At 31.9% G+C, this 26,072-nt stretch overlaps 1 protein-coding gene across 1 annotated transcript; it reads left to right on the top strand.

Annotated features, from left to right (window-relative positions):
- The first annotated feature begins 30 nt into the window (after nt 1-30).
- Nucleotides 31-15,999, top strand: LOC148624759 (E3 ubiquitin-protein ligase synoviolin B-like). Its single transcript, XM_088567638.1, has 14 exons — nt 31-219; nt 2,394-2,486; nt 3,190-3,342; nt 4,081-4,129; nt 4,882-4,985; nt 5,678-5,804; nt 6,893-6,992; nt 7,742-7,807; nt 8,584-8,840; nt 9,599-9,667; nt 10,055-10,234; nt 10,763-10,940; nt 11,593-11,705; nt 12,755-15,999. Exons 1-14 carry the CDS (start codon nt 67-69, stop codon nt 12,943-12,945), a joined length of 1,833 nt encoding a protein of 610 aa, XP_088423764.1. The 5' UTR covers nt 31-66; the 3' UTR covers nt 12,946-15,999.
- Nucleotides 16,000-26,072: the final 10,073 nt, after the last annotated feature.

Genomic DNA, 26,072 nt, shown 5'->3' with positions numbered 1-26,072 from the left:
TCAAATTTACTCCTTTCGTGTGTACTCGGACTTTTTCTTTACTACCAAGCGCCATTTTGTGATGAGATGTCAAACCCAAATGTTTTGAAAATGAGAACGGTATTGTTGACAGGGCTGAGTCTTGCCCTTACCGGCGCGGTAATTGGGAATGCATACTACCAAAAGCAACAGTTTTATCCATCGGTTGTGTATATTACCAAGTCCAATCCTAGCATGGCTGTAAGTTATGTTTTTGTCTAATGACTGAAATTGAAAACAAAACTTTTCAAGTATCTTTCTTCATCTAGCAAGTCCTAATAATTATCACGTCTAGGGAGCAATTTTTCATATAACATTTATAGTTCAACTTTATCTTCGTTAAAAACAGTTGAAGGGCGGTACTCTGCGGTTCTGTGGAATCTCCAACTTATTGTATGGTTCATCGTTTAGACCGCAACCTGACATATCAATATGCAAATAAAAAAGAGGCAGTGGTTGCTTGTCCACACATTCGTTGACGGGGAGACTCTACAGACATATCATCCACACATTGTGTTTCAGTCAATAACCCACAGAATTGTGATGGACATGCCTTGCATACGTTATTCCTTAGTAATGTGGAAATTATAAAAAATTCATGTTTTACTAATATACACAAAATGATAGAAATTCAATTTAAATAGTTTCTAATGTAACAAATATTGATGAAAAATCATTCAGAATTAAGACAAAATACACATTCAACAAACTTGAAAGACTATTTTATAAATAAAAAAAGTTCGCACCTCCAGGAAGATTGTTTTGACACTTGATTCAGTCTGGCTCATTTTAAATCTTAATGCTGCCATTCCAGACAGCAATCGTAGGCTAGTTAGTTCCAGACAATTTCTCCTTACATGTAAAACATGTCCATTCACACTGCACACATGTAGCCGGAAAGTGGGGTTTTGATGTTCTTAAGAATCCCCTATAAAAATGATTAGCACTATTAAAATCTAAGTTTTGTTTGATTTGTGACTTAAAATCAATAGCACCTCTTGGTGCAAGTCTAAATAAAGAACTTCCATCTACAAATTCCTACCTATGGGCCTGCACTGGTCTTTCTTTGTATAATCTAAAATTTTTAGAACTTTCCATTTATAGTCTCACATTTGCAGATAAGTTCTACAATTTTTCCGTAATGAATTGGGTGTTTCTGTCACAATTCCATATGTTTTTGAGGCAAACCGGACAAGTAGACAATTAGCCTGATGAGGATCCCCGTTCACGAATGTGTGGATGAGCAGCAACTGCCTAAAAAAAGAGGAGGGTTGCAGGGTCAGAGGAAATTCGGACTATCTGTTAGTGTTACTTCATAAGTCATAAAGTAATGCTACATACAATGTACATATGTACATGTATTAATATGAACACCATCATATGAAAAAAAAAAATCTCTAGTGATAAATCCCAAAAGAGATAACTTACATTTAAGCACCTATGAAATGTATTGAACATTTAACAGTAAGCATATGGTTATTTCGTGCTCCTTAATTTCTCTTAAGGTTCCCAATTACCAAAAGAAATGGAAAGGTCACTGGTGTTATAGAGAAAATTAAATCTTTCTTTTTTTAACAAAACATAAACAGATATATCCATGGCATAGTTAAAATACATTTCATTAAAAATAACTACCTATTCTGATACTCTACAGTCTTTTCACCATTTTTGTTTATCTTATTAAAACCTATTGATGGATGTACATGTATGTACTGACATGTACATCTTTCTCCACTGACTGTTCAATTGCTCCGTCAGCTGTTCAAGAACCTTACCAGCTTCAGAAAAATATAAAGCTTCAGTTGTAAATGTCTAAATCGAAATATAGCTTTACTAAAATAGAAAATGAAGGAAAGACCAAAATTATCTTTCTGAATTTTTTGCTGTAAGTTAGTGTGTGTAAAGGATATCATTGAAGCTGCTTGTATTTTTAGGTATGAAATAATATTTAAGCATGTTGATGGTCAGTGGGCTCCCTGGTGTAGGCAATGCTTATTAAATTTTCTGCAGAAAGTATTCTATCAGGGAGCTGAATTAAACCAGTAGTACTTATGTACTTCATGTATATGGAATAAAATTTTGACCACTTAAATGTTCAGTGATGTTTACAACCAGCAAATCATGTCAGCTTTACTTGATTTCTGAATGTCAACAAACCTGTTACACAATGTGATGAAAACTTTTCAAGTTCACAGCATATTATTGAAATTCAAGATTCACCAAACTCACAATTAACAACTTATGACTACACACTAAACTATATTGTTCTGTCATGAAAAAAGATTCATGAAATATTACTCCTTATTTGGTGAAATACAATGAATGTATGTGTATATGTATTAATTCATGAATTTTATGAAATATCTCTCTTACAGATGTTGTATATACAGGCTTTTGTTTTCGTGATTCTTATGGGGAAACTTATGAGAAAGGTATTCTTTGGTCAGCTGCGACCTGCAGAAATGGAGGTACAGTATATTAAAATATGACTAGTAGAAGAAGGATCACATCAAGTCTAACTGATAACAAATGTAACTTATAGAATGAATGTTGATGATCATACACAAAATGTATTCTAAAGAGATTATTGTTTACTTGATTTTAATGTTTTTTGTTCTGTTCAAAGCCTGCACGCAAGAAGTACAATTGTAAAGCTGCATGTACACAAATAGTCACATGTACATGCTTTACTGATAAACAGAAAAGAGCCACCAAAGGAGAAACATGTGTTTACAAAAACAGAAGAAATGTTGTGCCATATTTGATTATTGTCTTATCCTTTAAATTTACCCTTGATAACAGAATGAGTAATTGTGTGTGATAAAAATAATTTCAATGCTATGTGAATGGCATTCAGTTTTAACTTTCAATGACACCCAACTAAGTCTTCTCATTTCTTTAATGCATTGAAGTTAAGTGAACCAAATTTACAATTCAAATTTCAATGCAAATTGCATGTAATTATAATTGGAAGGAGTCAGTAACCAAACTGTGATTACAAGTGGCAAAGAATAAAGATTTTAAGAGTGCATTCACCACTATTATTGATTAGTCCTCTTATTACACAGATTTTATCAATGTTACATGTGAAACATTGAAGTTTATTACATAAAAAAAAATCACTGCTACCTGTATTAAAATGTATTTTTAAATATGTTTTAATGTTTCCAGCACCTGATAGAAAGGTCATGGTATGCAGTTACAGAGACTTGCCTAGCCTTTACAGTGTTTCGTGATGACTTCAGTCCCAAATTTGTAGCCCTGTTTACCATTCTTCTGTTCCTGAAATGTTTCCATTGGTTAGCAGATGATAGGATTGATTATGTTAGTATGACAAAGGGTTATGAAACAATTCCTAAGATCAATATGATATTATGATGGCAGAAATAATATTGTATAGTAATTTAAGGAGAATGAATATGGTAATTATGTCAAAGAGACAAGAACCCCACCATGATGAAAAATGTCTCAAGGCCACCTATGAACATGGAGGAAACCCTCACACCACTGGGCAAGCTGCAGCTGGCCCCAAAAGAATAGATATGGAGACACATGAGCCCAAGTAACAGGAATGATTTTCTGCTATTTAACCAATTTCAACTTTTTAAAATCATATTTTACTGTAACAGTTCTTTATATTACTGTTTATATTATGTCATTTTTTCTAAGTTCTTGAAGAATAGTATTAAGTCAGATTTGGATTTAAAAATGATGAAGCAATATTTTTTTTAAGCATTCCTTTATCAGAGGACATGTGCCCAAATGTTATTTTTTTTGTATTGAATAAGATTTAAAAACCAACTCTCTGTTTTATCATACGATTTAACTTCAAGATGTTTTATTGTTGGGAAGAAAACTATACAGTCCAGGACTTTTCTGATTTCAAATCAATGGTCCACTCAAAGAAAGAAGTCCACAATGAAATGTCAGTTAAAATGGTCGAAGGTCGTAGACCCAAGGAAGTGAAATATTAAAGGTCCTTGACCTCCTACTACATGTACCACTTCTTTGAACCTCTGATATACTATCATAAATTTTATTATGAAATTGTGTTTATTCTAGATGGAGAGAAGTCCAGTAATATCTATTCTGTTTCATCTTAGAGCCGTTAGTAAGTACATGTATGATTGCTTCTACAAAACACGAGCAAATGAATGGGCAATAGGAGGTGTAAAAACAACATAGTAAATCAATAACCGATACATACACACTTTGTAACTTAGAATAAAAAGCAATAGAACTGGAAACAAGAACCTTTTTTTTTTAAATGATCTCAAACACATTTTCTCACTTGGTCAGACTTAGAATTGTTTAAATACTGAATTTGATTATATTTTATTTAGGGAACAGAACTGTGTGGTTACTGTTTCGCATTTCCATACATTATTTTATAGGTTCAGCAATCAATCTATTTACAATTATTCAATGTATCAAAGTGAGTGAAAATATTTCGGACACAAATGCGCCCAATGGAGACTTGAATGGTTGCTTTCTCTTTTGTCTGTTGAAATGTGAGATTGTTAGCTCCATAGGTTACGCTGTCGTAGTTTAACTTCATGGGTGTTGATTGATGTGAAAGCAACTCAATACCGACTCTGTTGGAAAATCTTTCGAATGCATATAAATTTCAATTTCATGCATTTTTGTCCAACGGTTTCACAATTTGTATGATACATATATATTACATATTTCTCAATTCATAGTCATAAACACCTTTTATTGTAAAACCATCTTGGGTTTTCTATTTTAGTGATGAATATAATATATAAGTTCAAGGCTATTACATTCTTTATTGTTGATATAATCCCATAAAAAATAATCCTGAATAAATTGGTGTTATGTAAATATGTTTGTATTTTTCAGCATTGATAGCATTACTAGGAATATTAGATCTGTATTTTATTAACCATGCATACTATAGTACTCTGGTGAAAGGAGCATCTGTACAACTTGTGTTTGGGTTTGAGGTAATGTGCTATGAAAAACTTAGTCTATTTAACTTAATTTTGAGGTTCTCAGGCCTTATTTCATGAAAATCAATAAAGGAGAGAAACATTCTTTTAACTTTTTAATGGCCAGTATAACTGTAGAGGATGCTTTTTAAGCCAGAAAAAATTACAAGCAGGTATTTTTTTAATTTTTATTTGGTGTTTAAATATGGGTAATGAGGCACTGTCTAAAGTGACATGAGACATAAGATTTTGTCATCACATGGCGTATTGTTAAAATGAACATTTCAAGTGGATGCATGGTTATGTTTTCAATAATGTGAAAGGGATTGTATAATATTCAAAATCACCAAATATATAAATGCCATAGAACCATGAAAATGTCATTAAAAATTGATGAAAAACTGGAATGATGAAGAGATAGAGTCTATATATCAAAATATTTTTGGACAAGAACTTTTTTTATAGAAATTAAAGATCAGTAGAATTTTATTGATTATCTATAACTGTTTTTTGCTAAACCTTTAAATGTTTTGGTAATATAAGGTGCTTTGAAATGATCAAGATCTATGAAAAATCTGAAAACCTGAATAGTGCATTCTTGTTATATTCTTTACCAATTTTGGCTACTCTGTATCAACTTGTCATTGGAGTAGTCATGTTTTTCCTAAAATTTCCAAGTAACATTGTTTTCATTTTTACTTTTTCAGTATGCCATTTTGTTGACTGTATTGTTCATGACTTTTGTGAAGTATGTATTACACACACTGGATGCAGAGAATGAAAACCCATGGGAAAATAAAGCTGTGTATCTGTTATACACAGAACTTGTTATAGGTTAGTATAGTTAGGGGCGAACAACAATACTGTGCTTCCTGCTACAATCTCTTTGTTTTGGAAAATATTTTGTTAAGACTATCAAAGAAACATAGACTGAATGCTAATAGAAAATAGAGTGGGCAGGGTAAGAGTGGTAGTAGAGACTAGAAAGTAGAAAAAAACACAACTAAAGGCATAAAACAAACAATACATTTAGAAAGCTAATTCTGATGCATCAATTGATGTAATGTTAAATTTCATGCACTAATGTTGTTAATTTCATGGTATATAGCAGTGTTTATAAAAATCAGACAGAAGGTGATTCATGCATGTCAAAAACCCACAAAATTCAGTTTTATTTTTTGTTAAGAAACTGTTCCTGATCACATGACCAGTCTTAGTTTTTCATTTGGTTGTTGTGCTTTTGAGATATAACTTATATAGATTGTACATGAAATTGTCACTTTGCAAGAGTTATCGTTCTTGATTTGGTTTGATTTGGTTGATTTTAGCAGAAGATAATGTATGATTTTCTCAGAAGTGCAGATCTGAATACAGAAATTATTATTGTTATGTGAAAATATAGCATATATAGACTGAAAAAGCATCGTTTGGTGGGTTTTTCTATGCCATGAATCACTTTACCATTAGCAGTGTCTGAATTTTATATGGACTGGTATTTAAATTTTTATTTCATACACAGACATTATTTTTAGGATTTTTAATTGACATTTTTCACAGATGTATACTGTATTTGAAGATTTGTGGTCATCAGTCTTCATTTCAAAGTTACAAATAACTGTTTACTGGTTCAGCAGACATGTGGCCAGTTTTCAACAGTCAAATCCACTATTGATGCCTCCAAATTCTCTGTTATAGTACAGTTATTTCTTAATTACATGAACATCTTGCACTGAATCAAAAGTGGAACTTTTTACCAGACCATAGATTAGGTAAATGTCCTCTACACCTAAAGAAATACACAAAAGTTAAGGAGTATCAAATGAGGAAGTAAAATTAGGTATTGATAGAATTATGTTTTAGAATTAATGCCATAGGTTACTACTGTTAACCTTTTGTTAATATGTTTATTTCTTTACATTTAGGTTTTATCAAAGTTGTATTATACATGGCATTTATGATGATAATGATCAAAGTTCATACCTTTCCACTGTTTGCCATCAGACCTATGTACCTTGCTCTCAGGTAGGTGGTTAAGTTTAAACATTTAAAATCCAAGGTCCATATGATACTTTTCTTACTTACGCTTATTTTGTTTTAAACTTCATTAAGAATTAGTTATAGTAATATTTGAATCATAGTATGATTAAAGTAGTTGCATATAAATAATACTAGGAAATGTCTCTTTTAAGAAATATATTCAATTTATAAAAAGAGTTCAATAAAAAAATGGATTAAAAATAAAAAATCTTACTAGGCAAGCAGTCCCTTGTCATATTTCAACTATCTAACAAAATTTACATCTACATCAGGCAGTCCCTTATCTTATTTCAACACTCTGACCATGTTTACATCTACGTCAAGCAGTTCCATCTCTTATTTCAACAATCTGACCATGTTTACATCTACATCAAGCAGTTCCATATCTTATTTCAACAATCTGACCATGTTTACATCTGCATCTTAACATTTATCTCTGTGGTCCTTGCATGACATCATGGAAATAATTTTCATAATATAAAGTTATTTATGGAACAATGATAACAAATCAACAATTAATGAGATAGGTGACAATGAGGACTTCTATTTTATTAATGGCTGAATGTAAACTTTCAAGTTATGCAGAAGACCCTGTTGTTTGCTGTCAAAATCAACCATTCACTGCTGTATAACAAAGGGCTGCAAGTATATATAGAAATGAAGATGTATTTAAGTTACAGAATTTTCAGAATATATTTCTTAGCACAAAGTAATTACATTTTTTCTCATTTTAGGGGATTCAAGAAAGCATTACATGATGTAATAATGTCTAGGAGAGCAATTAGAAATATGAATACATTGTAAGTATATTATAATCTATATGTAAATAGAGCATATTTATTCACTGCTTCATTGCAGGTTCTAAGCCCTTTTAGAAGTTTCCTTTCAATTTGTTTTTGTTCTTTTTTTTATGTATTTCATTTTCATCTATGATAGGTTCTTTTTTCCAATTTTATTGATATCTGGAAGAGTTAATTAACCTTACATTGATGCAACAAGATTGAAATGCTTACATATATGTAGGCAAATAATTTATCACATACAGCTTTTTTGTACATTACCTGAATCTTTAGGATCTGTGAAGAATTCCAACTGATTCCAAACTTGTTTTTTTTTGCTTGTATGAGAATGGGAAGTTTACATTAAAAATGAAATGATCGGTTAGCATTGAATTTATGTAATATTACCCAGTTTCCGAATTCAAACTCGGTGACTGGTAAGAATTGACTATATATATGTCATATATATATTATCAGAACCCTGATATCTATATATAGCCATTGCCAGTTGTTTAATCTGGTTCCGGGTAATTGAAAACATTTGGGTCAATATGGTTACGAAAGTGTATGCAATCATATCAAAGGAACCAAGATTTTAGCGGAAGTCACCCAATTTTAGAACATATAGCATTTGTGCCATTTCAGATGTTGAAAGTCAAAATCAGTGACAGAGAATATTTGACGATGAACGACTTTGAAGACTTCAGTCTTTGATGAACCACTATAATTCTACATTTTTAAGATATTAATTATTGATAATTTATGATTTTAAGCCTAAATTCTGTGTTCTTCATTAGATATCCTGATGCCACTCCAGAAGAACTACAAGCTGGTGACCATACCTGTATCATCTGTCGGGAAGATATGGTGGAATTCTGTAAAAAACTGCCATGTAATCATATATTCCACACCAGCTGTTTACGCTCGTGGTTCCAGAGACAACAGACATGTCCTACATGTAGAATGGATGTTTTACAGGCCCCACGACCTCAACCAGCTACGCCACAAACTTCTCCTCAGCCACAGCAACCTCAACAGCCACAAATGCCAAACAGTATGTGAAATATAATTTACTTTTTACCTATTGTTTTGCTTACCTGAAATTACTTATATTTATTTTATTTTATTTCTTTGTATCAATATGTTCATTTCAGTAAGTGTATTTAATTTTTTGCATTGGCTCACATTAGAATAATGTAAGTTAAGAAAAAAGTGAAAACTAGATTATTGAAGGTACAGAAAGTCATGAAAATAGTCACATCAATTTAGTTGATGAATTCTGGTGAGAATAAAAATGGCATGTACATTTTGTTAAGGCTAAGAAAGGAAAAGGGATGTACCCCAGTAGATGTAAAATTGACTGAAATCTTAGAAATGTCTTTAAAAGACACTTGCTATCAACCAACCAGAATCCAGAATTCATATAAAAGGTGTTATTACCTACCAAAGTTTTTCACTTAATCAGTCATATTTTTTCTTTCCTTTAATAACCGCCTTTAAAAGACCGACTGAATAAAAAAACTGACAAAAATTTGGCTTATTGTCTGCATGATTCTGAGGTGAACTTGTACTTTATATTGTATTACTAATTAAGTAGTCAGTGAAAACTGTGTTTTCAAGCTCATTTTTTATAATCATGAAAATTGAAAATTTTAAGACAAAATACTGAATAGTAAAATCCACTTAAAAATATTTTCTCATATTGTTCATTGTAGTGAATTGTATCATCTTAGTTACTGAGATTTTTTTTCTCTCAGTTATGTAGCTGATGATTATGAACAAATTTTTACCATATATATTTTGTAATTTTAGTGTTCCAGGGATTTCCTGGGATGCCACCAATGCCAGGGTGGCCACCACAGCAACCAGTTCACCAACCAGGTAGTATCACCTTTTAAAAGTCAAATGTTCAACCTTAAGTAATAAAGGGGGAGTGTCATTAAGGCCTGTTTCAGGCACAGTTTTGAAACGTCCTTTCAGAAACAAATATTCAAATGCAATCTATTTGCACAGCACTCCAAAAGTAGAAACAAAATGGACCACATGTTGAAATAATTGTAATTTGCAGAGTAATATATATAAATTATGTTACTCATTTAACATTTCTACTTTTTAAGATTAACATGGCTGATTTGGTTATAAATGTATATACATATATAAAGAATAGAGTTAAACAACACCAAACTTTATGTTACCCCAAACTTGTTCTACTTAACTTGGAAAGTACCAATTATTTCAAGAATCTTGAAAGTAATGATCTTTGTTTAGGCACATCAGGAGCAACCTCAACATCCAATGTACAGACACCCCCTACAATGGCAGGGGGTGGGGCAGCTACTGTTTCAGCCACAGGCACACAGCCAACAACCAGCTCTGCCACAACATCGCCAAATATGCCACCTTTTATGCCACCTATGTTTCCTTTCTTTATGCCATATGGTGGTCAAGGTAATTACATTATTTATACAACCAAAACATAAAAATTACAGTTGTATAATGGTATGGTGCTGGTGTATCATGGCATCATTTTATCACCCAAAGACATTCAGTGTTCAGAAAATTACTTGAGTGTAAGTTAATAGATTTCTATGACATTGTACCACCAGTGCCCAATTTCTTAAAAAAAAAATCTCAAATTGATATTTTCTCAAGTTCTTCCTACAACTGAATTTTAATTGAAGATTTGAGGAAAAGTCAGGACTTGAGGAAAGCTGGGATTGATTTTGGGGATTATGACTTGAACCTTCAAGGAAAAAAAGTCAAGAAGGGTTCAGAAGCAAGCATTTTCCTGATTCCCTAACAATAACTTGAGTAAAAGTTAACTTTAAGTGGTAAGTGATAATTCATCATTAGAAACAGTGCCTCACTCTTTCATAAAAAAAATGTCCTAAGAACTAAGAAATTAACTTTGTAAAGCTTAATTGACATTATGAAGAACATTTCCAAAGATCAAGCGAACTTTCGTTTTTATTACAGGTATACCAGTACCTCCCAGAAGTCCTGAGGGATTATCAGAGGAGGAGTTAAGACAGATGGAAGGACAGGAGAGACAGAATATTGAAGCCAGAATTCAATGGTTGAGAGATATACAGTGCCTTTTAGATGGAGCTATGATTCTCATTCAACAGTACAATACAGTAGCTTCTCAGTCTAGGTCAGTTACTAAATAACTAACATTACTTTATTATCAAAATTTCTTATTATGCTGACCAAGTAAATTGGAAAAAAGGTTTTTTTTTATGTATCTGTTTTTCACAAAACTCATGATAGGGTTTCAGGGCCTGCCCTGGTTTCCAGAAAATTCATTAGTGCCATTTTTTTTCATCAGTTTTCAGAAGTGGAGCCAGAAAGATTTTATTCTTAATATTAATTGGCAAAAAAAATATACCATAGCATCAAAATAGAAGGACAATACAGAGACATAAAAATACAAGTACATGGCCAATACATGAAAATAGGAAACAGAGCAAACCATGTTTTATTTTACAGCTTAAACTGTTATTTGACCCATTACAATGACCCATTTATATTTTCTTCTTATATTGTTCAAGTATGAAAGATCTCCAAAGATTTCACAACCCTTTGAAACCCTTGTTATTTTTAAACAGAGTAGTGAATATCCTTAAATAATAATTGCTCCTTTTACCAAATTCATGATCCGTCAACCCATGTTGCATTCAAAGGACAATTTGCTATTATTCTATTGAAAATTTAAATTATTGTCATGAAAGCTTGTACAGGACTTCCTATTATGACAGTGTATCAGACTTACTTTTTTTTTAACTTTACATTATTTCTCTTTACAGCATACCAAATATAAATTTATCAGGTACACCTAGTAATATATCAAGTTCAGAAAATCCATCATCTCAACAAACAGATAAACTAAAACCTGAAGAGAAAAATGATAGTGATTTTGGTAAGACATTAAACTACTTTGATGTGAGAAAGTTCTTTTATTTAAAGGTATGAGGAAAATGTCCATGACACAATGACCGCAGGAATGAAATAAGATATTAGGTACAGATTCAAATAAGAATCATGCAGAAGATGATACGTCCATATTGTTTGTCAAATTAATAACAAGTGTAAATACCTGTTTTGACTGTTTTTCATCACTTTCCCAACTTATGATACAACTCTTAACTGGTATTCTTATGAAAGATTGTACTTTCCCATCTTATGATACAACTCATAACTGGTATTCTTATGAAAGATTGTACTTTCCCAACTTACGATACAACTCTTAAATGGTATTCTTATGAAAGATTTTACTTTCCAAACTTATGATACAACTCTTAACTGGTGTTCTTATGAAATATTTTAAGTTCTTTAGAAAGTTGACAAAAATGCTCAACCTACTACATTTTTAAATTTGCTTCATTCTTATATGAATCTGTACTACAAGAACAAGGAGGCATACACCAGCCATCCTATATAAATAGAGCTCACACAAAATGCTTCATTTGGAAAAATAAATGATGGAAAAAAATTAGCATGAATTACATTTCTCTTTGTCTACTATTTTGTTCTATTTTCTGTGCTGTGTTTGTGATATTCCTAAATTTTTTTAGTTTAAAAAATGAAACCTATGAAATTATCTGCTTTTGTGCAATTTTTTGGGAACTTTCATAGGAACTTTTTTTTGTTCAGAAAAAAAAAAACATTGTGAACAGTGTACATGTACTTTTTGTTATGTACCATTTAATGGTGTTTTAATGGTGTGAAAAAAGCAAAAAGGGGTGACAAAAGCATTTCATTATTTTCAAAACCAAGAAACTATATGTACAATTGTTCTTCAGACAACTGACCACAAACTATAATTGTATTAAGGCATTATTCTGAAGTAAGATTATTTTCAATCAGTTGATAGATGACTATACTTTATTTCAATTTCTTTATGTCAGATCAATTTTTTTCACAGTACAATATAGGTCAGTAAATTTAAAATAAAAGTCATCATTGTAGATTTATCAGGTTTACAAGGGGCGACTGGGTACACTCCCCCTACAGAGGAATTAATTCCAGAATGGTCAGATCCAACACAAGAAGAGCATGAGGATGAACAACATGAAGTGCGACGAAGACGTTTACAAAAATTTGGGGCCTCTAATTCAGACAGTAACCACACTTTAAAAGAAAAGGCTGCACAAGACTGATTGTGTGTTAGAATCATTGTTAGATGTTTTACTTGTTGAATGTAGATCATTTTGAAACTGACTAGGCAACCACATTGTGCAAAACTACATTACAGTTCACATGAAATTCACTGAGTCAGCTCTGAAATTGTTTGTGGCAACATTACAGATCACATGGAATTTACTTTTCCACTTTCAGTGTTGGAAGTTGGCAAATACATATGTAGTATACACGTTTTTCTAATGGTTCTAATCATACACACCTTTTAGGTAAATTGTTTCAATATTCAGAAACTTGTGTAGCTTTGCACTACTAGAAATAGAACCACTTCCTCCTGTTAATTTGTTATACCATATACATATCTCAGAGGCTTTCATAGGAAGTATAGCTTAGTGCTTGAAAATTATTTCAATAGGCGCAGTGCTAAAAATTATAGCACTACAAAGCATAGCATAATAAAGGCCTTGAGTAAACACTTAGATATTAAAAATGGTGAATTATAGATTCGTTTTATTATTTCTTTACTTGGAAGAATTAAAATTTTGTTTTTCAATATGTGAGATTAAGCAACCATGCTAAAATATTACTATTACTGGTGCCTGAATAAATAAATTTTTAAATTGACTTTTTGGAAGCAGTTGTATTGGCAATATGCATTTGAACTTTAGTGTATTGTGAAACATCTCTAGCTGAACCTTGAATGAACTATAAATCTGTCTTGACAAGACATTTTCTGCATCCTTTTTGCATTAGTATCATTTCATTTTTAACCTGTGTAAACTAAACTTCTAAATTAACAGTCAGATAGAGGTCTTATTTCTGTATTATGAAAATATTGTTCTCTAACTCTCATACTTAATCATTGCTCACAGCTGCTTCCTCATTCACCCACAATATTTTTGTGTAGTACTATTTTTCTGTATAATTTAACCAGTGAGTTTAAGGTAGGTTGTATCTATTACACTGAGCACCTTTTTCGGCCATCTTGCAAATTCACATAGAAGTTTATAATTTCAATTACTGGTAGTTCTTGAAAATAATGTATCAACTTCAGAAAAATTAGGATAATCTATAGACAAAAAATTTTAGGTATGATCTACTACCTTAAACGGTTTTCATATTGTGGACTCGTCTGAATATAGCTGAAATATTGTTGCTCGGACGTTAAACCCCAACAAACAAACAAACATATTGTGGACTGGTTATAAATCTGTAAACAATTTTTTTTAATTTTAGTTTTCTTTATTTTCTGAAGAAGAAATCCAAAATATTTTTCATTGTTTCAAGCAAATGCCTTTTCTGTCATGATACATTTTACAAATCTGTTATATTATTGCTACCATTTAGTTTCTTAAAGTTGAACTTGCCATAATAAAATTGTGGACATTGTTTGATAATGTATAAATGTAGCGTAGTAATGCAAGAAAAGTATGTCAGTGCAATTGTACATTGTAAAACTGTGATGTATTGTGTTAATGGGGCAGAATATATATTTATGACTATTGCATGGTACATTGTATGTGACTGTCATAATGTTGAACCCATGTAATAGCCTAAAATGAATATACGTACCAGTAATCATTAACTGAACTCTGTACCATTGTATTTTGATTTTGAGAAATAAAAAATATATAATTAATGGGAAAAAAAATGTCCAAATACCATTATAATTACCAAATTTTTATATTTGATCGTTTTTTTCCTTGCTATTGATGTTTAAGTAGGTTTTTCCTTACTAGTTATATTTTGCCAACAGCAATATATGATACAGTGTATTATAGTTATCTTTCTTAGTACTGTTGTCTGAGGTAATGATTGACAACTTATAATTAATGAGCGCTGTGATAGAAAGGAATACCTCCCTAGTTTTGCTCATATCATATCATTAGCTACATCCTTTATTTGTCAGTTGAGGGTGCTTTTTGAAAATTTGGTAAATTTTATAAGGTTCCTGTTGTAAGTTTTAAATTGAACTAAAAGACTAAGGTATTTGTTATTTTTTATGATTTATATACATTTGTATTACAATATTAAAAAAAATGGTAAATTTTAGATTGTCAACTTTTCTTTACTACTAGAACTGATAAACTAGGTTGAAATATTTTGATCTATTACGCACATCAGTAGAATTTGACAGAAAGTACTTTATGTGGTACTTTTTACAGCAATTTTTTGTCGTTTGTTTTATTTTATAAATACTTATTTTGAATTTTCATTATGTATCCAGAAATGTTATCTGTGCATTTTAACTAGGATATGAAAGTGTGTGTATGTGTGTGCTTATTCATGGTAATTGATATTCAGCTTTCCATTTTTTTGCAGTCATAAATAATGATTTTATGTTAATTGTGATTAAATGTTTTTTTTTTTATAATTATGATTGTGATTTTGTTGATAAAAAGTAAAGAGATTAAATGTTTGTTGACAGCCATAAACATGATTGTAGGTTGCTGGTTAACAAAAAATTTAGCTGTATGTTTTAAGGCAATTCCGCATACCATACATTAAATCAAGTGGATATGAGTTAGTGCATGTGTAACTGTGTCTGTGTTTCTGTGTGTATGTTAACATTTAATAGTGCTGTTGTGTATTTTGCAGTTTATAACAAAATGAAGTAAGTTGTATGCAGAGTTACCATTTAGGTGCTAGTCATTTATTCATTCCATGTACATATATAGAAAATATTCTTATATGTTAAGCAAAACATATTTTATTCATCAACCTTCATTCATCATTCCTATGTTTGAATGGTTTGTGTGTGTAAAGGATATTTTTGTTCATGCACAAAGCTGAGAGTTACAGAACTTTCCTCATTACCTCCCTTTCCTAGTTCAAGTTGATAGAGATCTCTAACAATTTGATATCTTTTGCTCTTGCTCTTAGTAAGTGGGTGCTAAGTTTTTTTCCTCTGGTATTGGTGTCCTACTCTCTTTTGTCTACTTACTAATGAGGCATAAATAAATCTAAGTTGAATGAATTATCATTTAAATGTAAGTTCTTCTCTGAATTTTGTTTTGTTCTAATGTATGGCATAGAAAGGGGTGATATTAAAGAATAAAAATTTTTAAAGTTAATTGGTCTTTCTTTCTTTGTGCCCCAGTTTTTTTTATTTTTTTTTTGTTGACAAAAACAATATGGTATACCACTGTCCGTCCATCCTGCGACCAGTAAAAAAAAGCACTTTTAAAGATTTTAAAGGTATTTTAGTAGTATATATGACTTGATGTAAGGACTCTTCATTGGTTTTCACTGCCTTCCTATCTTAAAATTTTTCAGTTATTGAACTCTAAACATAATCTAGGATTCAGTGAATTGGAGAAGTGACTCATCCCTTCCAGGAGTGATGGGGAGAATTGAGTCTTGAATGAGGAGAAACCACTAGTATTATTATTTGGATTTAAAATAAGGGAAAAGTATATCATACATTAGCCCAGTTGTTCGTTATTTAGGTAGACCTTATGCCATTGATTTGAATTAACTAACTGTTGTCTTGTAAAATTTTTCAGTAATGTATTTAGTGAAGCATTTAAACCAAACTTGACAGAAAAAAAGTGCTTTGGAGGACCTCTTCAACTATTCTCATTTGTTCCTGCTCAGTTGAAAACCATGGCCACCAAAGTCTAATATCTTAACTACTAGGCAGATCCAAGGAAATGTTTGCCAGGGGTGTGCCCCATAAAAATAGGAAGACATCTTTTATTGCATGAAATCTTAATTTTTCACATATACTGCTTAAAATTTTGTTCTTACATCGCTTTGCTCAGCTAATTCATCTGTTTACACCCCCTAGATCTGCCCCGGACTTCTTATCATACAGTCTCCATGTTTTGAGTTCTTAGAACCATAGAACTACTAATATATTATAAGATGAAAGACATCATTGCCAAAACAAACTAATAAGCGTCTACTTTTGCTCAAGGAGGTCTATTTGCATCCTTTTTAACTAACCATTAAAACTAAGGGGTAACTCCTGGAATTTATCTCTGCAGATAAGACTAATGGTAATGATACTTTGATGTCAGACAATTGCCTATGTAAGTTATTTAAAGTGTACGTTTATTTGACACGAATTTCAAGTCCGGAACTTTCTAATGACAGAGTTTTATGGTTATTGCGTCCCTATAGAACACATGGATGTAATCTTGTCGACGTGACTTAGCTTATACAATTCTGTTCCTTGCAAATTTGACACTAATTAGTCTGCGAATCCAATCATTAGAAAAACATAATAAAAGAGAGAACGTGATAAAAAAATGTTTAAAGAAAAAAAAAAAACTAACATTTCATTGTGTTATATGTCAGAGAGACATAATGATACTTGACCTATGCCATCTTCGTCGAACTATACATAGGAAATGAGTGTCTTAGTTTTTGTACTTTTAAAGTTTTTTTTTTCAAATTTTTAGCCAGTTAACAGTTTATTTGTGCGTTTAACTATAAAACATCTACGAGTATCTTCATTTTGTTTACTCTAAATGCATTTCTAATTCAAATTCACACTTTAAAATGCAAGTCGTTTAGTTAACCATATAATTTACTGATAGACTTTCGTGCACGGACCCCCTTTTACAATTGGATGTCAAATGAATAAAGAAACCACCACTCGTAGACAGTGATTATAGCAATTTAACAAATATAATTTGAACATGTTTATTTATGTAAACGTATATTTCATACATCGCTTGACATTGAACAAATCTATCAGATTTACAAAACATTGCTTTTACCGACAGAGAGTCTGTCCTTATTTAAAAAAGCTAAAATGTCACCATTTAATTCTATTACAACAACGCGTTATAAAGAGTGTTAAACCGACGAAATTGCTGTTTTTTGGTAATTAAAGTAATTTTCATTTTTTTCACATTTAAGTGCAATGGAGAATTAAACTTCAGTATTTCTTATTGCCAAATTGCATGTTACATGGAAATATGTCACAGGGGACATAAAAAATGAGTTATGAGTTTGTTCCCTATGATAAACTTTGGAGGAAGCTTATTGATGTCATTGACTTAAGTCAATATAGAATTTCTGATTTGACAGATTTCTACAATTCGATTCTTGTATTTCAATTATTTTTCTTAGATGTTTTTTTAAAAGAAAGTTATCTGGCCCACAAATCACCAAATTAGCAAATGATACACTATTTATGTAATACAGTATGTACAATATAGAGAGCAACCATTTGAATTTGGGAAGGGATATATAAATTTAGAACCAAATTTAAAAATGAAAACTGTATTATCCCCCGCCATCACCACAAAAAAGATAGAGATCAAGAAGTGCTTGGTCTGATAAAAAAAAAACAAAGCATCATCAATAAAATATTGTATTTTGATCATACCCCTATCGTATGAAATTTCAAAACTTTCATTAGCAGATCCAGAGGAGATGTGGCTTTACCCCCTTATGAAATTGAATAATATTGTCATATTGTTATGTTGCATATTGAAGAAAAAATACTCAGAAACCCAAAAGTTCAATATATACAGGTGTAATCAAACATATTAGTTTTTTAGCATTGTACTATTAAAATAGATAATATGATATTTTTAAGGAAACAGTAGGTACCTTGACCCTCCATGTAAAACTCCCTTTGTTTTACTTCGATCTGGTATTTTAAGATCCTAGTTCGTTTCGTTTTGTATCAGATAAGGTAGTACATAGTACATGTAGCATGGATGTGGATAATATAATGGTTCATAAGTATACTGAATTCGATTCCCAAAGTAAGCTAGAGAGACTAGCGCGATGTAAAGGTGACCTGGCATCCCATAAAAGGTTGAAAATTTAAATGTGATATTATACACATACTGTCTGTAGTAGAGGGTGTTACGTTGTAGTATCTCCCGAGACGAAGTCGAGGGTGATATATTTACAGAGTGTGATACGATGCGTAACACCCTCAACTACAGGCAGTATGTGTCATATTATACTGAATACGAGAGTGTGATATATCGTGAAGTCGGGGTGATATATCCTAAAAGAGGGTGATATATAGTGACGTCGGGGGTGAAATATCTTAGGCTAGGGTGATATATCGTTGACATTGGGGTGATATATCGATCCACCAATCACTGTCCAGTGTGAGCGGGGCAAGCACAAATGTTCAGGGATTAGACTGAAATAAATCATTACCCATTACCCAATCAGAATTCAAGATTTTTGTATGAAGTATAATATATAGATATATTCGCTACTTTCCTGCATAAGGATCATCGGACCAACTGTCCTTTACCTGGAGGAATTTCTAAAATGGATGCTCTTGAGCTGTCTGAAGATCCGAAACACTACACCGTCGTAAGCTGATTTTGCGTTTTTTGTTTTCCGAGGAAAGCAAATTTTGTTTCACGATGTATGATTGCCTTTAATGGCAACAAAATGTGGTAATTCTGACTCCATAAATAGTGTTCTACACATAATACTCCACGTCAATTACAATATAGAGAACGGAATGTCCTCCGTCACCTACTATTCAGCTATAAAAGGACGCTTGCCGTCTGTTTTGAATGTCACAATAAAATACCCTAATACATATTCCCATATCGTTGCGCATTTCAATTATCTCCAACAATCAAAATAGGGTGTAAACTGCTAATAAGTGTAAAATTTCGCACAAAACATGATAGACTTCGAAACGACACCATCTATTTTAAAAGGATAAAATTTTAAATTATACCATTTCGAATTTAAATCTTGTTTTCAGAAAAAAAACTTTTGTTTTGTTGTAAGAACAAAAACAGCAATTTCGGAAGTAACTCAATATGCGAGGAAACTGGGTGGCTAATCCTTGACCGTCAAATGACCAACAATTTGTCATTGAAATTAAATGCATATCAAACCTGTTCACAACATTAAATCACATTACACTCTTTCAACTGTCAACATTAACGTTTGAAGTTTATAATGATTGTACATTAATTAACTCGAAAGGTAGTTATTATGAGTAGACAGCTAGTAAAAAGCGCATCTTTCGAACGCAACATTCATTGTATGCGTCACTGAGAATATTGTTTAGCAGAGGACGCCATGCTGTGAGGATGCTTACATGCACTAATACAAAGGATAACGCCGTACGATCTTGGATGAACTAAAGACTTTTCCTGGATATTCAAATTTAAATTCAAATGAACGACGAGATCGCTTTGCCGACACAGATTATATGCGATAGCTTAATTAAGTAAACTCTTGAAACCGGTAAAATTCAAAAATGTTGTAAGCTTGCTGTATCATCTGGCTTAACTTAACAGTTGTTAATGTCATGACATTACACTTTACATGTATGTCCCCATTCGGATTCCGGAATCGTAGTGCGAGCTATTTTTGAGACCCTGAAATTTTGTTTCTGCTACATACAGTATAATTATCAATAAACAAGAATTTTGTTTAATATAGATGTTTTTAGCAATATAATATTACTGCATCAAATCTACATGTCTACATGCGAAAGTGAACACCAATACTCCTTGACACTGCAATTTAAAATAAACCACGAAGGGTATTTCAGTTCATATACATGTATCATTTTCCTACAGCTGATCCCACTAATGTTCAAGGCCATTTTTGTTCGTCTGACGCAAAAGCAGCTCACATGTTGTCTATACCTACAGCAGAGAAAACATGATTCGTGCTTCATTTAGACTTTATATTTGGTTTCACATATCACCCACCAGTACAGTTTAAACTGTTCGATAGGACAATGACGGTTTCAAAATCTGACAAATGATTGTTCAAGAATCGTTCATAACCTGAAAATTATATATTCCGGAATCCTGCATAATTTGACACTTAAAAATCCAAGAATTCTGTCTGATTTGACACTTTAATATTCAAGAATCATCAATTACTTGACTGAAGAATATTTAAGAATGCATTTCACTCAATACCCAAGTATTTAGTACAGGTATCACACATTTGACATGATTTTCCAGTTCAAAAATCAATATCTTCATAAATATCACATCATTTTCTATTCACAGTTTGTCTTGGATTACTGTATATGGATAGCATATAGCACTACGTAGCCATGAACATTAAACATGACAAATGAGTTAATCATTCCTTTTGAGAAGGACATTGATAGCCAGTTACTGTTTCTTTATTTTGGAACATTTTTTCGTGTGTAGAGGGGAATAATATTTATCGTATTTATTGCATACGTAATACAATTAATGTTTTACTTGTGTCTCATCCATTTTGTAATATGTTCATACAAATAAAATAAATATGTTTAAACTCAAATACATAATAATTCCTCTTACAATAGTCTTCTTCCTTTGATTTGAAAATCACGCATAGGTTTGCTTTCCTGGGGACAGTTCATAATTAGATGCAAGAATGTTCGGAACGGTTACACAGATTTCAGACACACTAAACGTCACATGATCTGATTGCTAGAAATGCGAGACGATCTCTACAGTTTTGGCGACTAGTCGTCGATGTAGGTATGAATAACATCGATGTGTTTAATACTTATCTTACAAATGCTATTTGTAAAAAAGACATATTCAGGATTTGAATTTCTCTTGAAGGTTTTTAGAGTGCTCTGTTATTGGAAGAAATAGTATAAGGAAGGTCATAACTTTTCGGCTTACACCCACCCTGGCACGTTCTCGTTATTGCTATACCCTCAGTCTCTTCATCAGTTAAACGTATACTGCTATGCCTGATTTGCCCTTTACTGTCAGTCGTTTGAGTCAAAACGACTCGACAATAATTTTTCAGATGAAAAATCTACGCACATACACTATATTGTGCCTACGTTGTATGTTTAAAACAACGACCTTACATTGCATTTTTATGCAAGTACGTTTTTGTACTCATATTAGAAGTCAAACATTGATATCTACAACAGAAATAAAAGTTTCAATTAAACTGATTATGGCGAATGAGGTTTGCGTATCAAAATAAATAAAAAATAAAATCATTTAAAATCTTGCCCAATTAATTTTAGACTACTAACATGAGTAAGAGAGTAGGAGAGGTGAAACATTGTGAGCTCGAAAAATTATATATCTAACTGATGGATGAATAGGTTGTAGACTTGATGAGATAGAATGTTGAAAACTAGAAATCCAGAAATTAAGACCAGAAACGATACTGACAATGTATCATAAGTATATTCTGATGACCATCAGACTCTCATCATCGGTTTTCTTTTCCAACCGGCACTACTATTATTCTAGAAAACGCTGCTTTTGAGTTTGGTTCGCCATCTTTATGCTTAATAGTTTTACGAAGACGATATACATAGAATCTAGCTCTCGATATCAGTACGCAACCATAGACTATAGTTGGCTGCATGTATAGACTATATCATATTTAATGTCCTCGCACAGCCATACTTTCGATATTCAATCGTCAAATAGCCTAAAGACTGTACATTTAATCCATACATACATAATTTGCTAACTAGAAAACGATTCCTATATAAATTTGTGCGATTTTCGTCGCGACATAAAGTTGCATTTACCAGTTAAGTCGAGAAGATCTTAACTTGTATGACACATTTGTGAGCACATATACCTTATGATACTGTACTTAATGGAAACTATATAATATGATCCTGAATTTAGAATTATGATTTTTACGAGTATAAATGAACATGTGGTACATGCTTAAAAAAGTTAAAAACACGAACACTTTGCGTGCACCATACAAATTTTACATAGATAAATTTACTATCTAAATGTACCGACTGGACCCCTTATCATCCAGGCAGTTCTTCTGTCAGTGATTGGTGCAAACTGATGCTATCGGAGAGACGGTTTTGTTGTAGGATATTTTCCGCCATTTAATTACATAACAAGTAGCAAATTTTGCACAAAAAAGTTTAATTTAAAATACAAATAGATTCAGATAACAAATTCTTTCGTTTATTGAAGTGCTTTTATTACTTACCGTCGTAAAATGAACCTTAATTCAAAGTTTCAAGACAGTGCTCCTATTGTCAAATTTCGTTGAAATCTAGCAAGTAATAAAACATTTTTAATATTCTGCAATTTGCAATCATTCCTTTTTCTCTCTCACTTGTTTATCTTATGTCAAAGAAAACAGTACAAAAATAAAGATGTGATTGTACTTTGAAGTAGCAGTTAAATGTTCTTCCCATGTAATTACATCGGTATAAAAATCGCAATTATTTGTACCCAGACAATAAAAGTGATTTCGACCTTGATCGTCCGGGATCGTTTCTTTCTCAATATTTCACAGGTAGTAGAACTTATTTTGTAAAAAAGTGATAAGTAACTGCATATATAAGCTGTTAACTGTATCCATTAATTTTTTATTACTTCTTTCTTGTAAACAGATACTTTAAATTTTATTCAAATTTTAAAGAATCATTAATTGGTCAGTGTACCCCTATTTATTACACCGTTTAAACATTTTATAGTAAGTTTTGTTTAGGGGTATTTTAAAGTTAATACTTTATGTTTTCATGTAAATGTAAGTGAAAACTGATTTATTCATCGTGTCATAGTTTTCCATTCCTCTTTTGTCTACCCCGAACTTGATTTTTATGAGCAACTCGGCTGGTGTTTCCAGAAAAGCAGAGGACGATTACCATACCGGTGCACCTGGTCCATGCTCCCAATTTTAGTGGAGTCCGAATTACTTATTTGCTTCTGTTACTTTGTATGTATTATTTTAGTTACTTAATGTGCTTTGTTATGTATGTCTGTTTTCCATGTCTGGTCTTTGTCTTTGGATAACTTTCTTTTGATTTCCGCTAGAACCTTGGTTCCTTTGATTACTCATCAATTGTATATATTGGTACTACTTTTTCAAGTTTTACCCTTGGTGTAATTAAGGAATCTGATTATAGATTAATTGTAAAAATATGGGAACTTGCATTTTAGGAAAAGCTGCTTTTTCTAAAGGGTTATTATTTATATTATTATAGGGAAACAGAATCCACGGAGATCCATGCATGGGGTAACAAGGATCTGGCGACAGAAAAGTTAAACAAAAATTAATTCTGAGAATATTCTTAACTTCCATGGTAACTCTAATAAAAGTGTTTGAAATTGATGACGTCTCATACAGTTAAGAATTTTACCAGACTTTAAAAGTGTTTTAGGAGTTTTGTGGCACTTGGATCTGATGGTGTATAACCAGACTTAATATGACAAATGTTAAACCTCTGCTGAAAAACAACTTATGTTCATGATTTTTTTCTGAGAATCAAACATTTCCCAACAGGTTTTTTTTTCGCGTATAACACGTTGAAATATGTCGAAGTGTTATGAATGCAACACACGGTTACCGACAAAAAACGATAAGAAAAAAGGAAGTATTTTTTTGGTTGTTGAACTTTTCCACTTAAATATAATTATACACACTCGGAATCAATACTTTACGTCAGGTTCCATACCTAATTCTTAATATTTCGAGAAATATCGTAAAATATCAACCATTTAAAATTAAACAAATCACAAAAATACTTTAAACTATAAGTAAACTATTTTAACAAACTGACCACTTTAATCGTCGTGTAATACAATACATCAATATTTTTTGAATTATGGAGACCTTTTGGTGAGAGAATATTTTGTTCCATTTAATAGAGGAAATCGAACCCTAATTAAAGGCTTACAAAGTTTTAAGTCATCAATATTGTTATTCTGAAGTTAGTTTTTTGGTCGTAAGAAAATAAAATTGTCTTCCCAGGATTATCAATTTTCATAAGCATAATTGAGCATATGGATTTATAGAGGCACCTTTGGATTGATAAGGAAATGAAGCGATATAATGGTTGATAGACATCAGAACAACACATAAAGTAAACGAACAAGTCACACTCTACGAAATTAAAGAAAAAATAAACCAACAAACGATTGATCAAAAACAAATCCTTCTCATTCAGAAACTCAAAACAACAACGACAACAGGAGATAAATGGTAATAATAACAACAACAATTGCAAATCTGAAAACACCCGACCGGATGTTCCCATAATCATTGTTGGGCAGCTCATATATCATTATGTATACTACAGAATAAGGCTAATTTGTGTGAATGGAATTTTGTGAAGGAGGAGGATCTTGGCAATAAAATGTAAAACCCAAGAATAAGCGTTTGAACGGAAATTTTACGTATATGCGTACGACATGAAAATGAGATATCGTACAAAAATCAGCAAAATGATAATTTGTAGATAAGATCATCATGTATTTGAAGTAAGAGAAAATACTGTTTTAAACGGAATTAAGAACTAAAAGGTCAAGAAAAATAGACTAAGCCCCATACATGCAGTCGCACGTTATATAAACAAACCGAAAGAAAACGCTTGTTTTCAATAAATCGAAACGAACCAGTCAAATATCATTAACTCTGTTTTCGGTAGTTTGACACATCATTTGTAACGATTCACTTAAATCCAACACGAATTACTGGTTCACTTCGAGCTAACCGCATGATGGAAAGCGCTATTAAATATCGAGAAGACAACTCACTAGTGGAGAATATGCTGAAAGTAGCAATTCAATTTGTCTTCGAAAAAGTAATGACAAAGGATTATTATCTTTGTCGGAAACCCACGGCTGACTACGCTTCGTATCACCCTCGATGGATGTTTGGGGAAATTGGTCAAGCTCCATGCAGCGGTATGCAGACGTTCGTTTTATCTCTCACTAACCGCTACAAACTGGCCTTTCGAAATTCTCGGACATTATTCAATTCAAACGTTGGTTGACTATCGGATAATGTCGCGTAAAATCACTATTTTGTTCCCGATTTTGCAAGATTCTTGCATTTTCTGAGGGAGCTGGTTGCAGCGTCTATAGAGTGAATATTAAACGTCCAAATGTTCCGGAGCTTGAAAATTCGTGATTAAAAATGGAACATCATGGTAAATGGAATACATGATAATGAATGGGATGAGAAATTTGAAGGGAAGTAAGAATTAAAAATGGTGATATAAAATTTTTTTTTTTTTAGATTAAAAATTAAATGCAAAAACAATCGTCATTTGCGAAGTGAAGAATATTGAATCCGGAATGAGGAAAGGGGAATGATGGGTTGGAATAAAGAATCAGGAGGTTTTGTTCCGAATGGAAATCAAATAAATAATGTTTAAAACGGAGAGCGGAACTCCTGAGCTTTCCGAATGCCATGAACAAAATATGTGTACTGAATCAAGATTTTTTTT

Source organism: Perna viridis, chromosome 2 (assembly GCF_037379345.1).
Source record: "Perna viridis isolate PV_CMFRI_1.1 ecotype Kerala chromosome 2, ASM3737934v1, whole genome shotgun sequence".
In the NCBI taxonomy this organism is placed as follows: Eukaryota; Metazoa; Mollusca; class Bivalvia; order Mytilida; family Mytilidae; genus Perna; species Perna viridis.
The sequence above is the reverse complement of the archived record's forward strand: the minus strand, read 5'-3'. Positions and strand labels throughout refer to the sequence as shown.

Bases quoted from the DNA above. Each gene is read 5' to 3' on its own strand.
- LOC148624759 (XM_088567638.1), top strand. From the start codon at position 67: ATGTCAAACCCAAATGTTTTGAAAATGAGAACGGTATTGTTGACAGGG. The intron at 3,343-4,080 runs GTTAGTATGACA...TGTTTATTCTAG, and splicing joins CAGATGATAGGATTGATTAT to ATGGAGAGAAGTCCAGTAAT. The intron at 10,941-11,592 runs GTCAGTTACTAA...TTCTCTTTACAG, and splicing joins ACAGTAGCTTCTCAGTCTAG to CATACCAAATATAAATTTAT.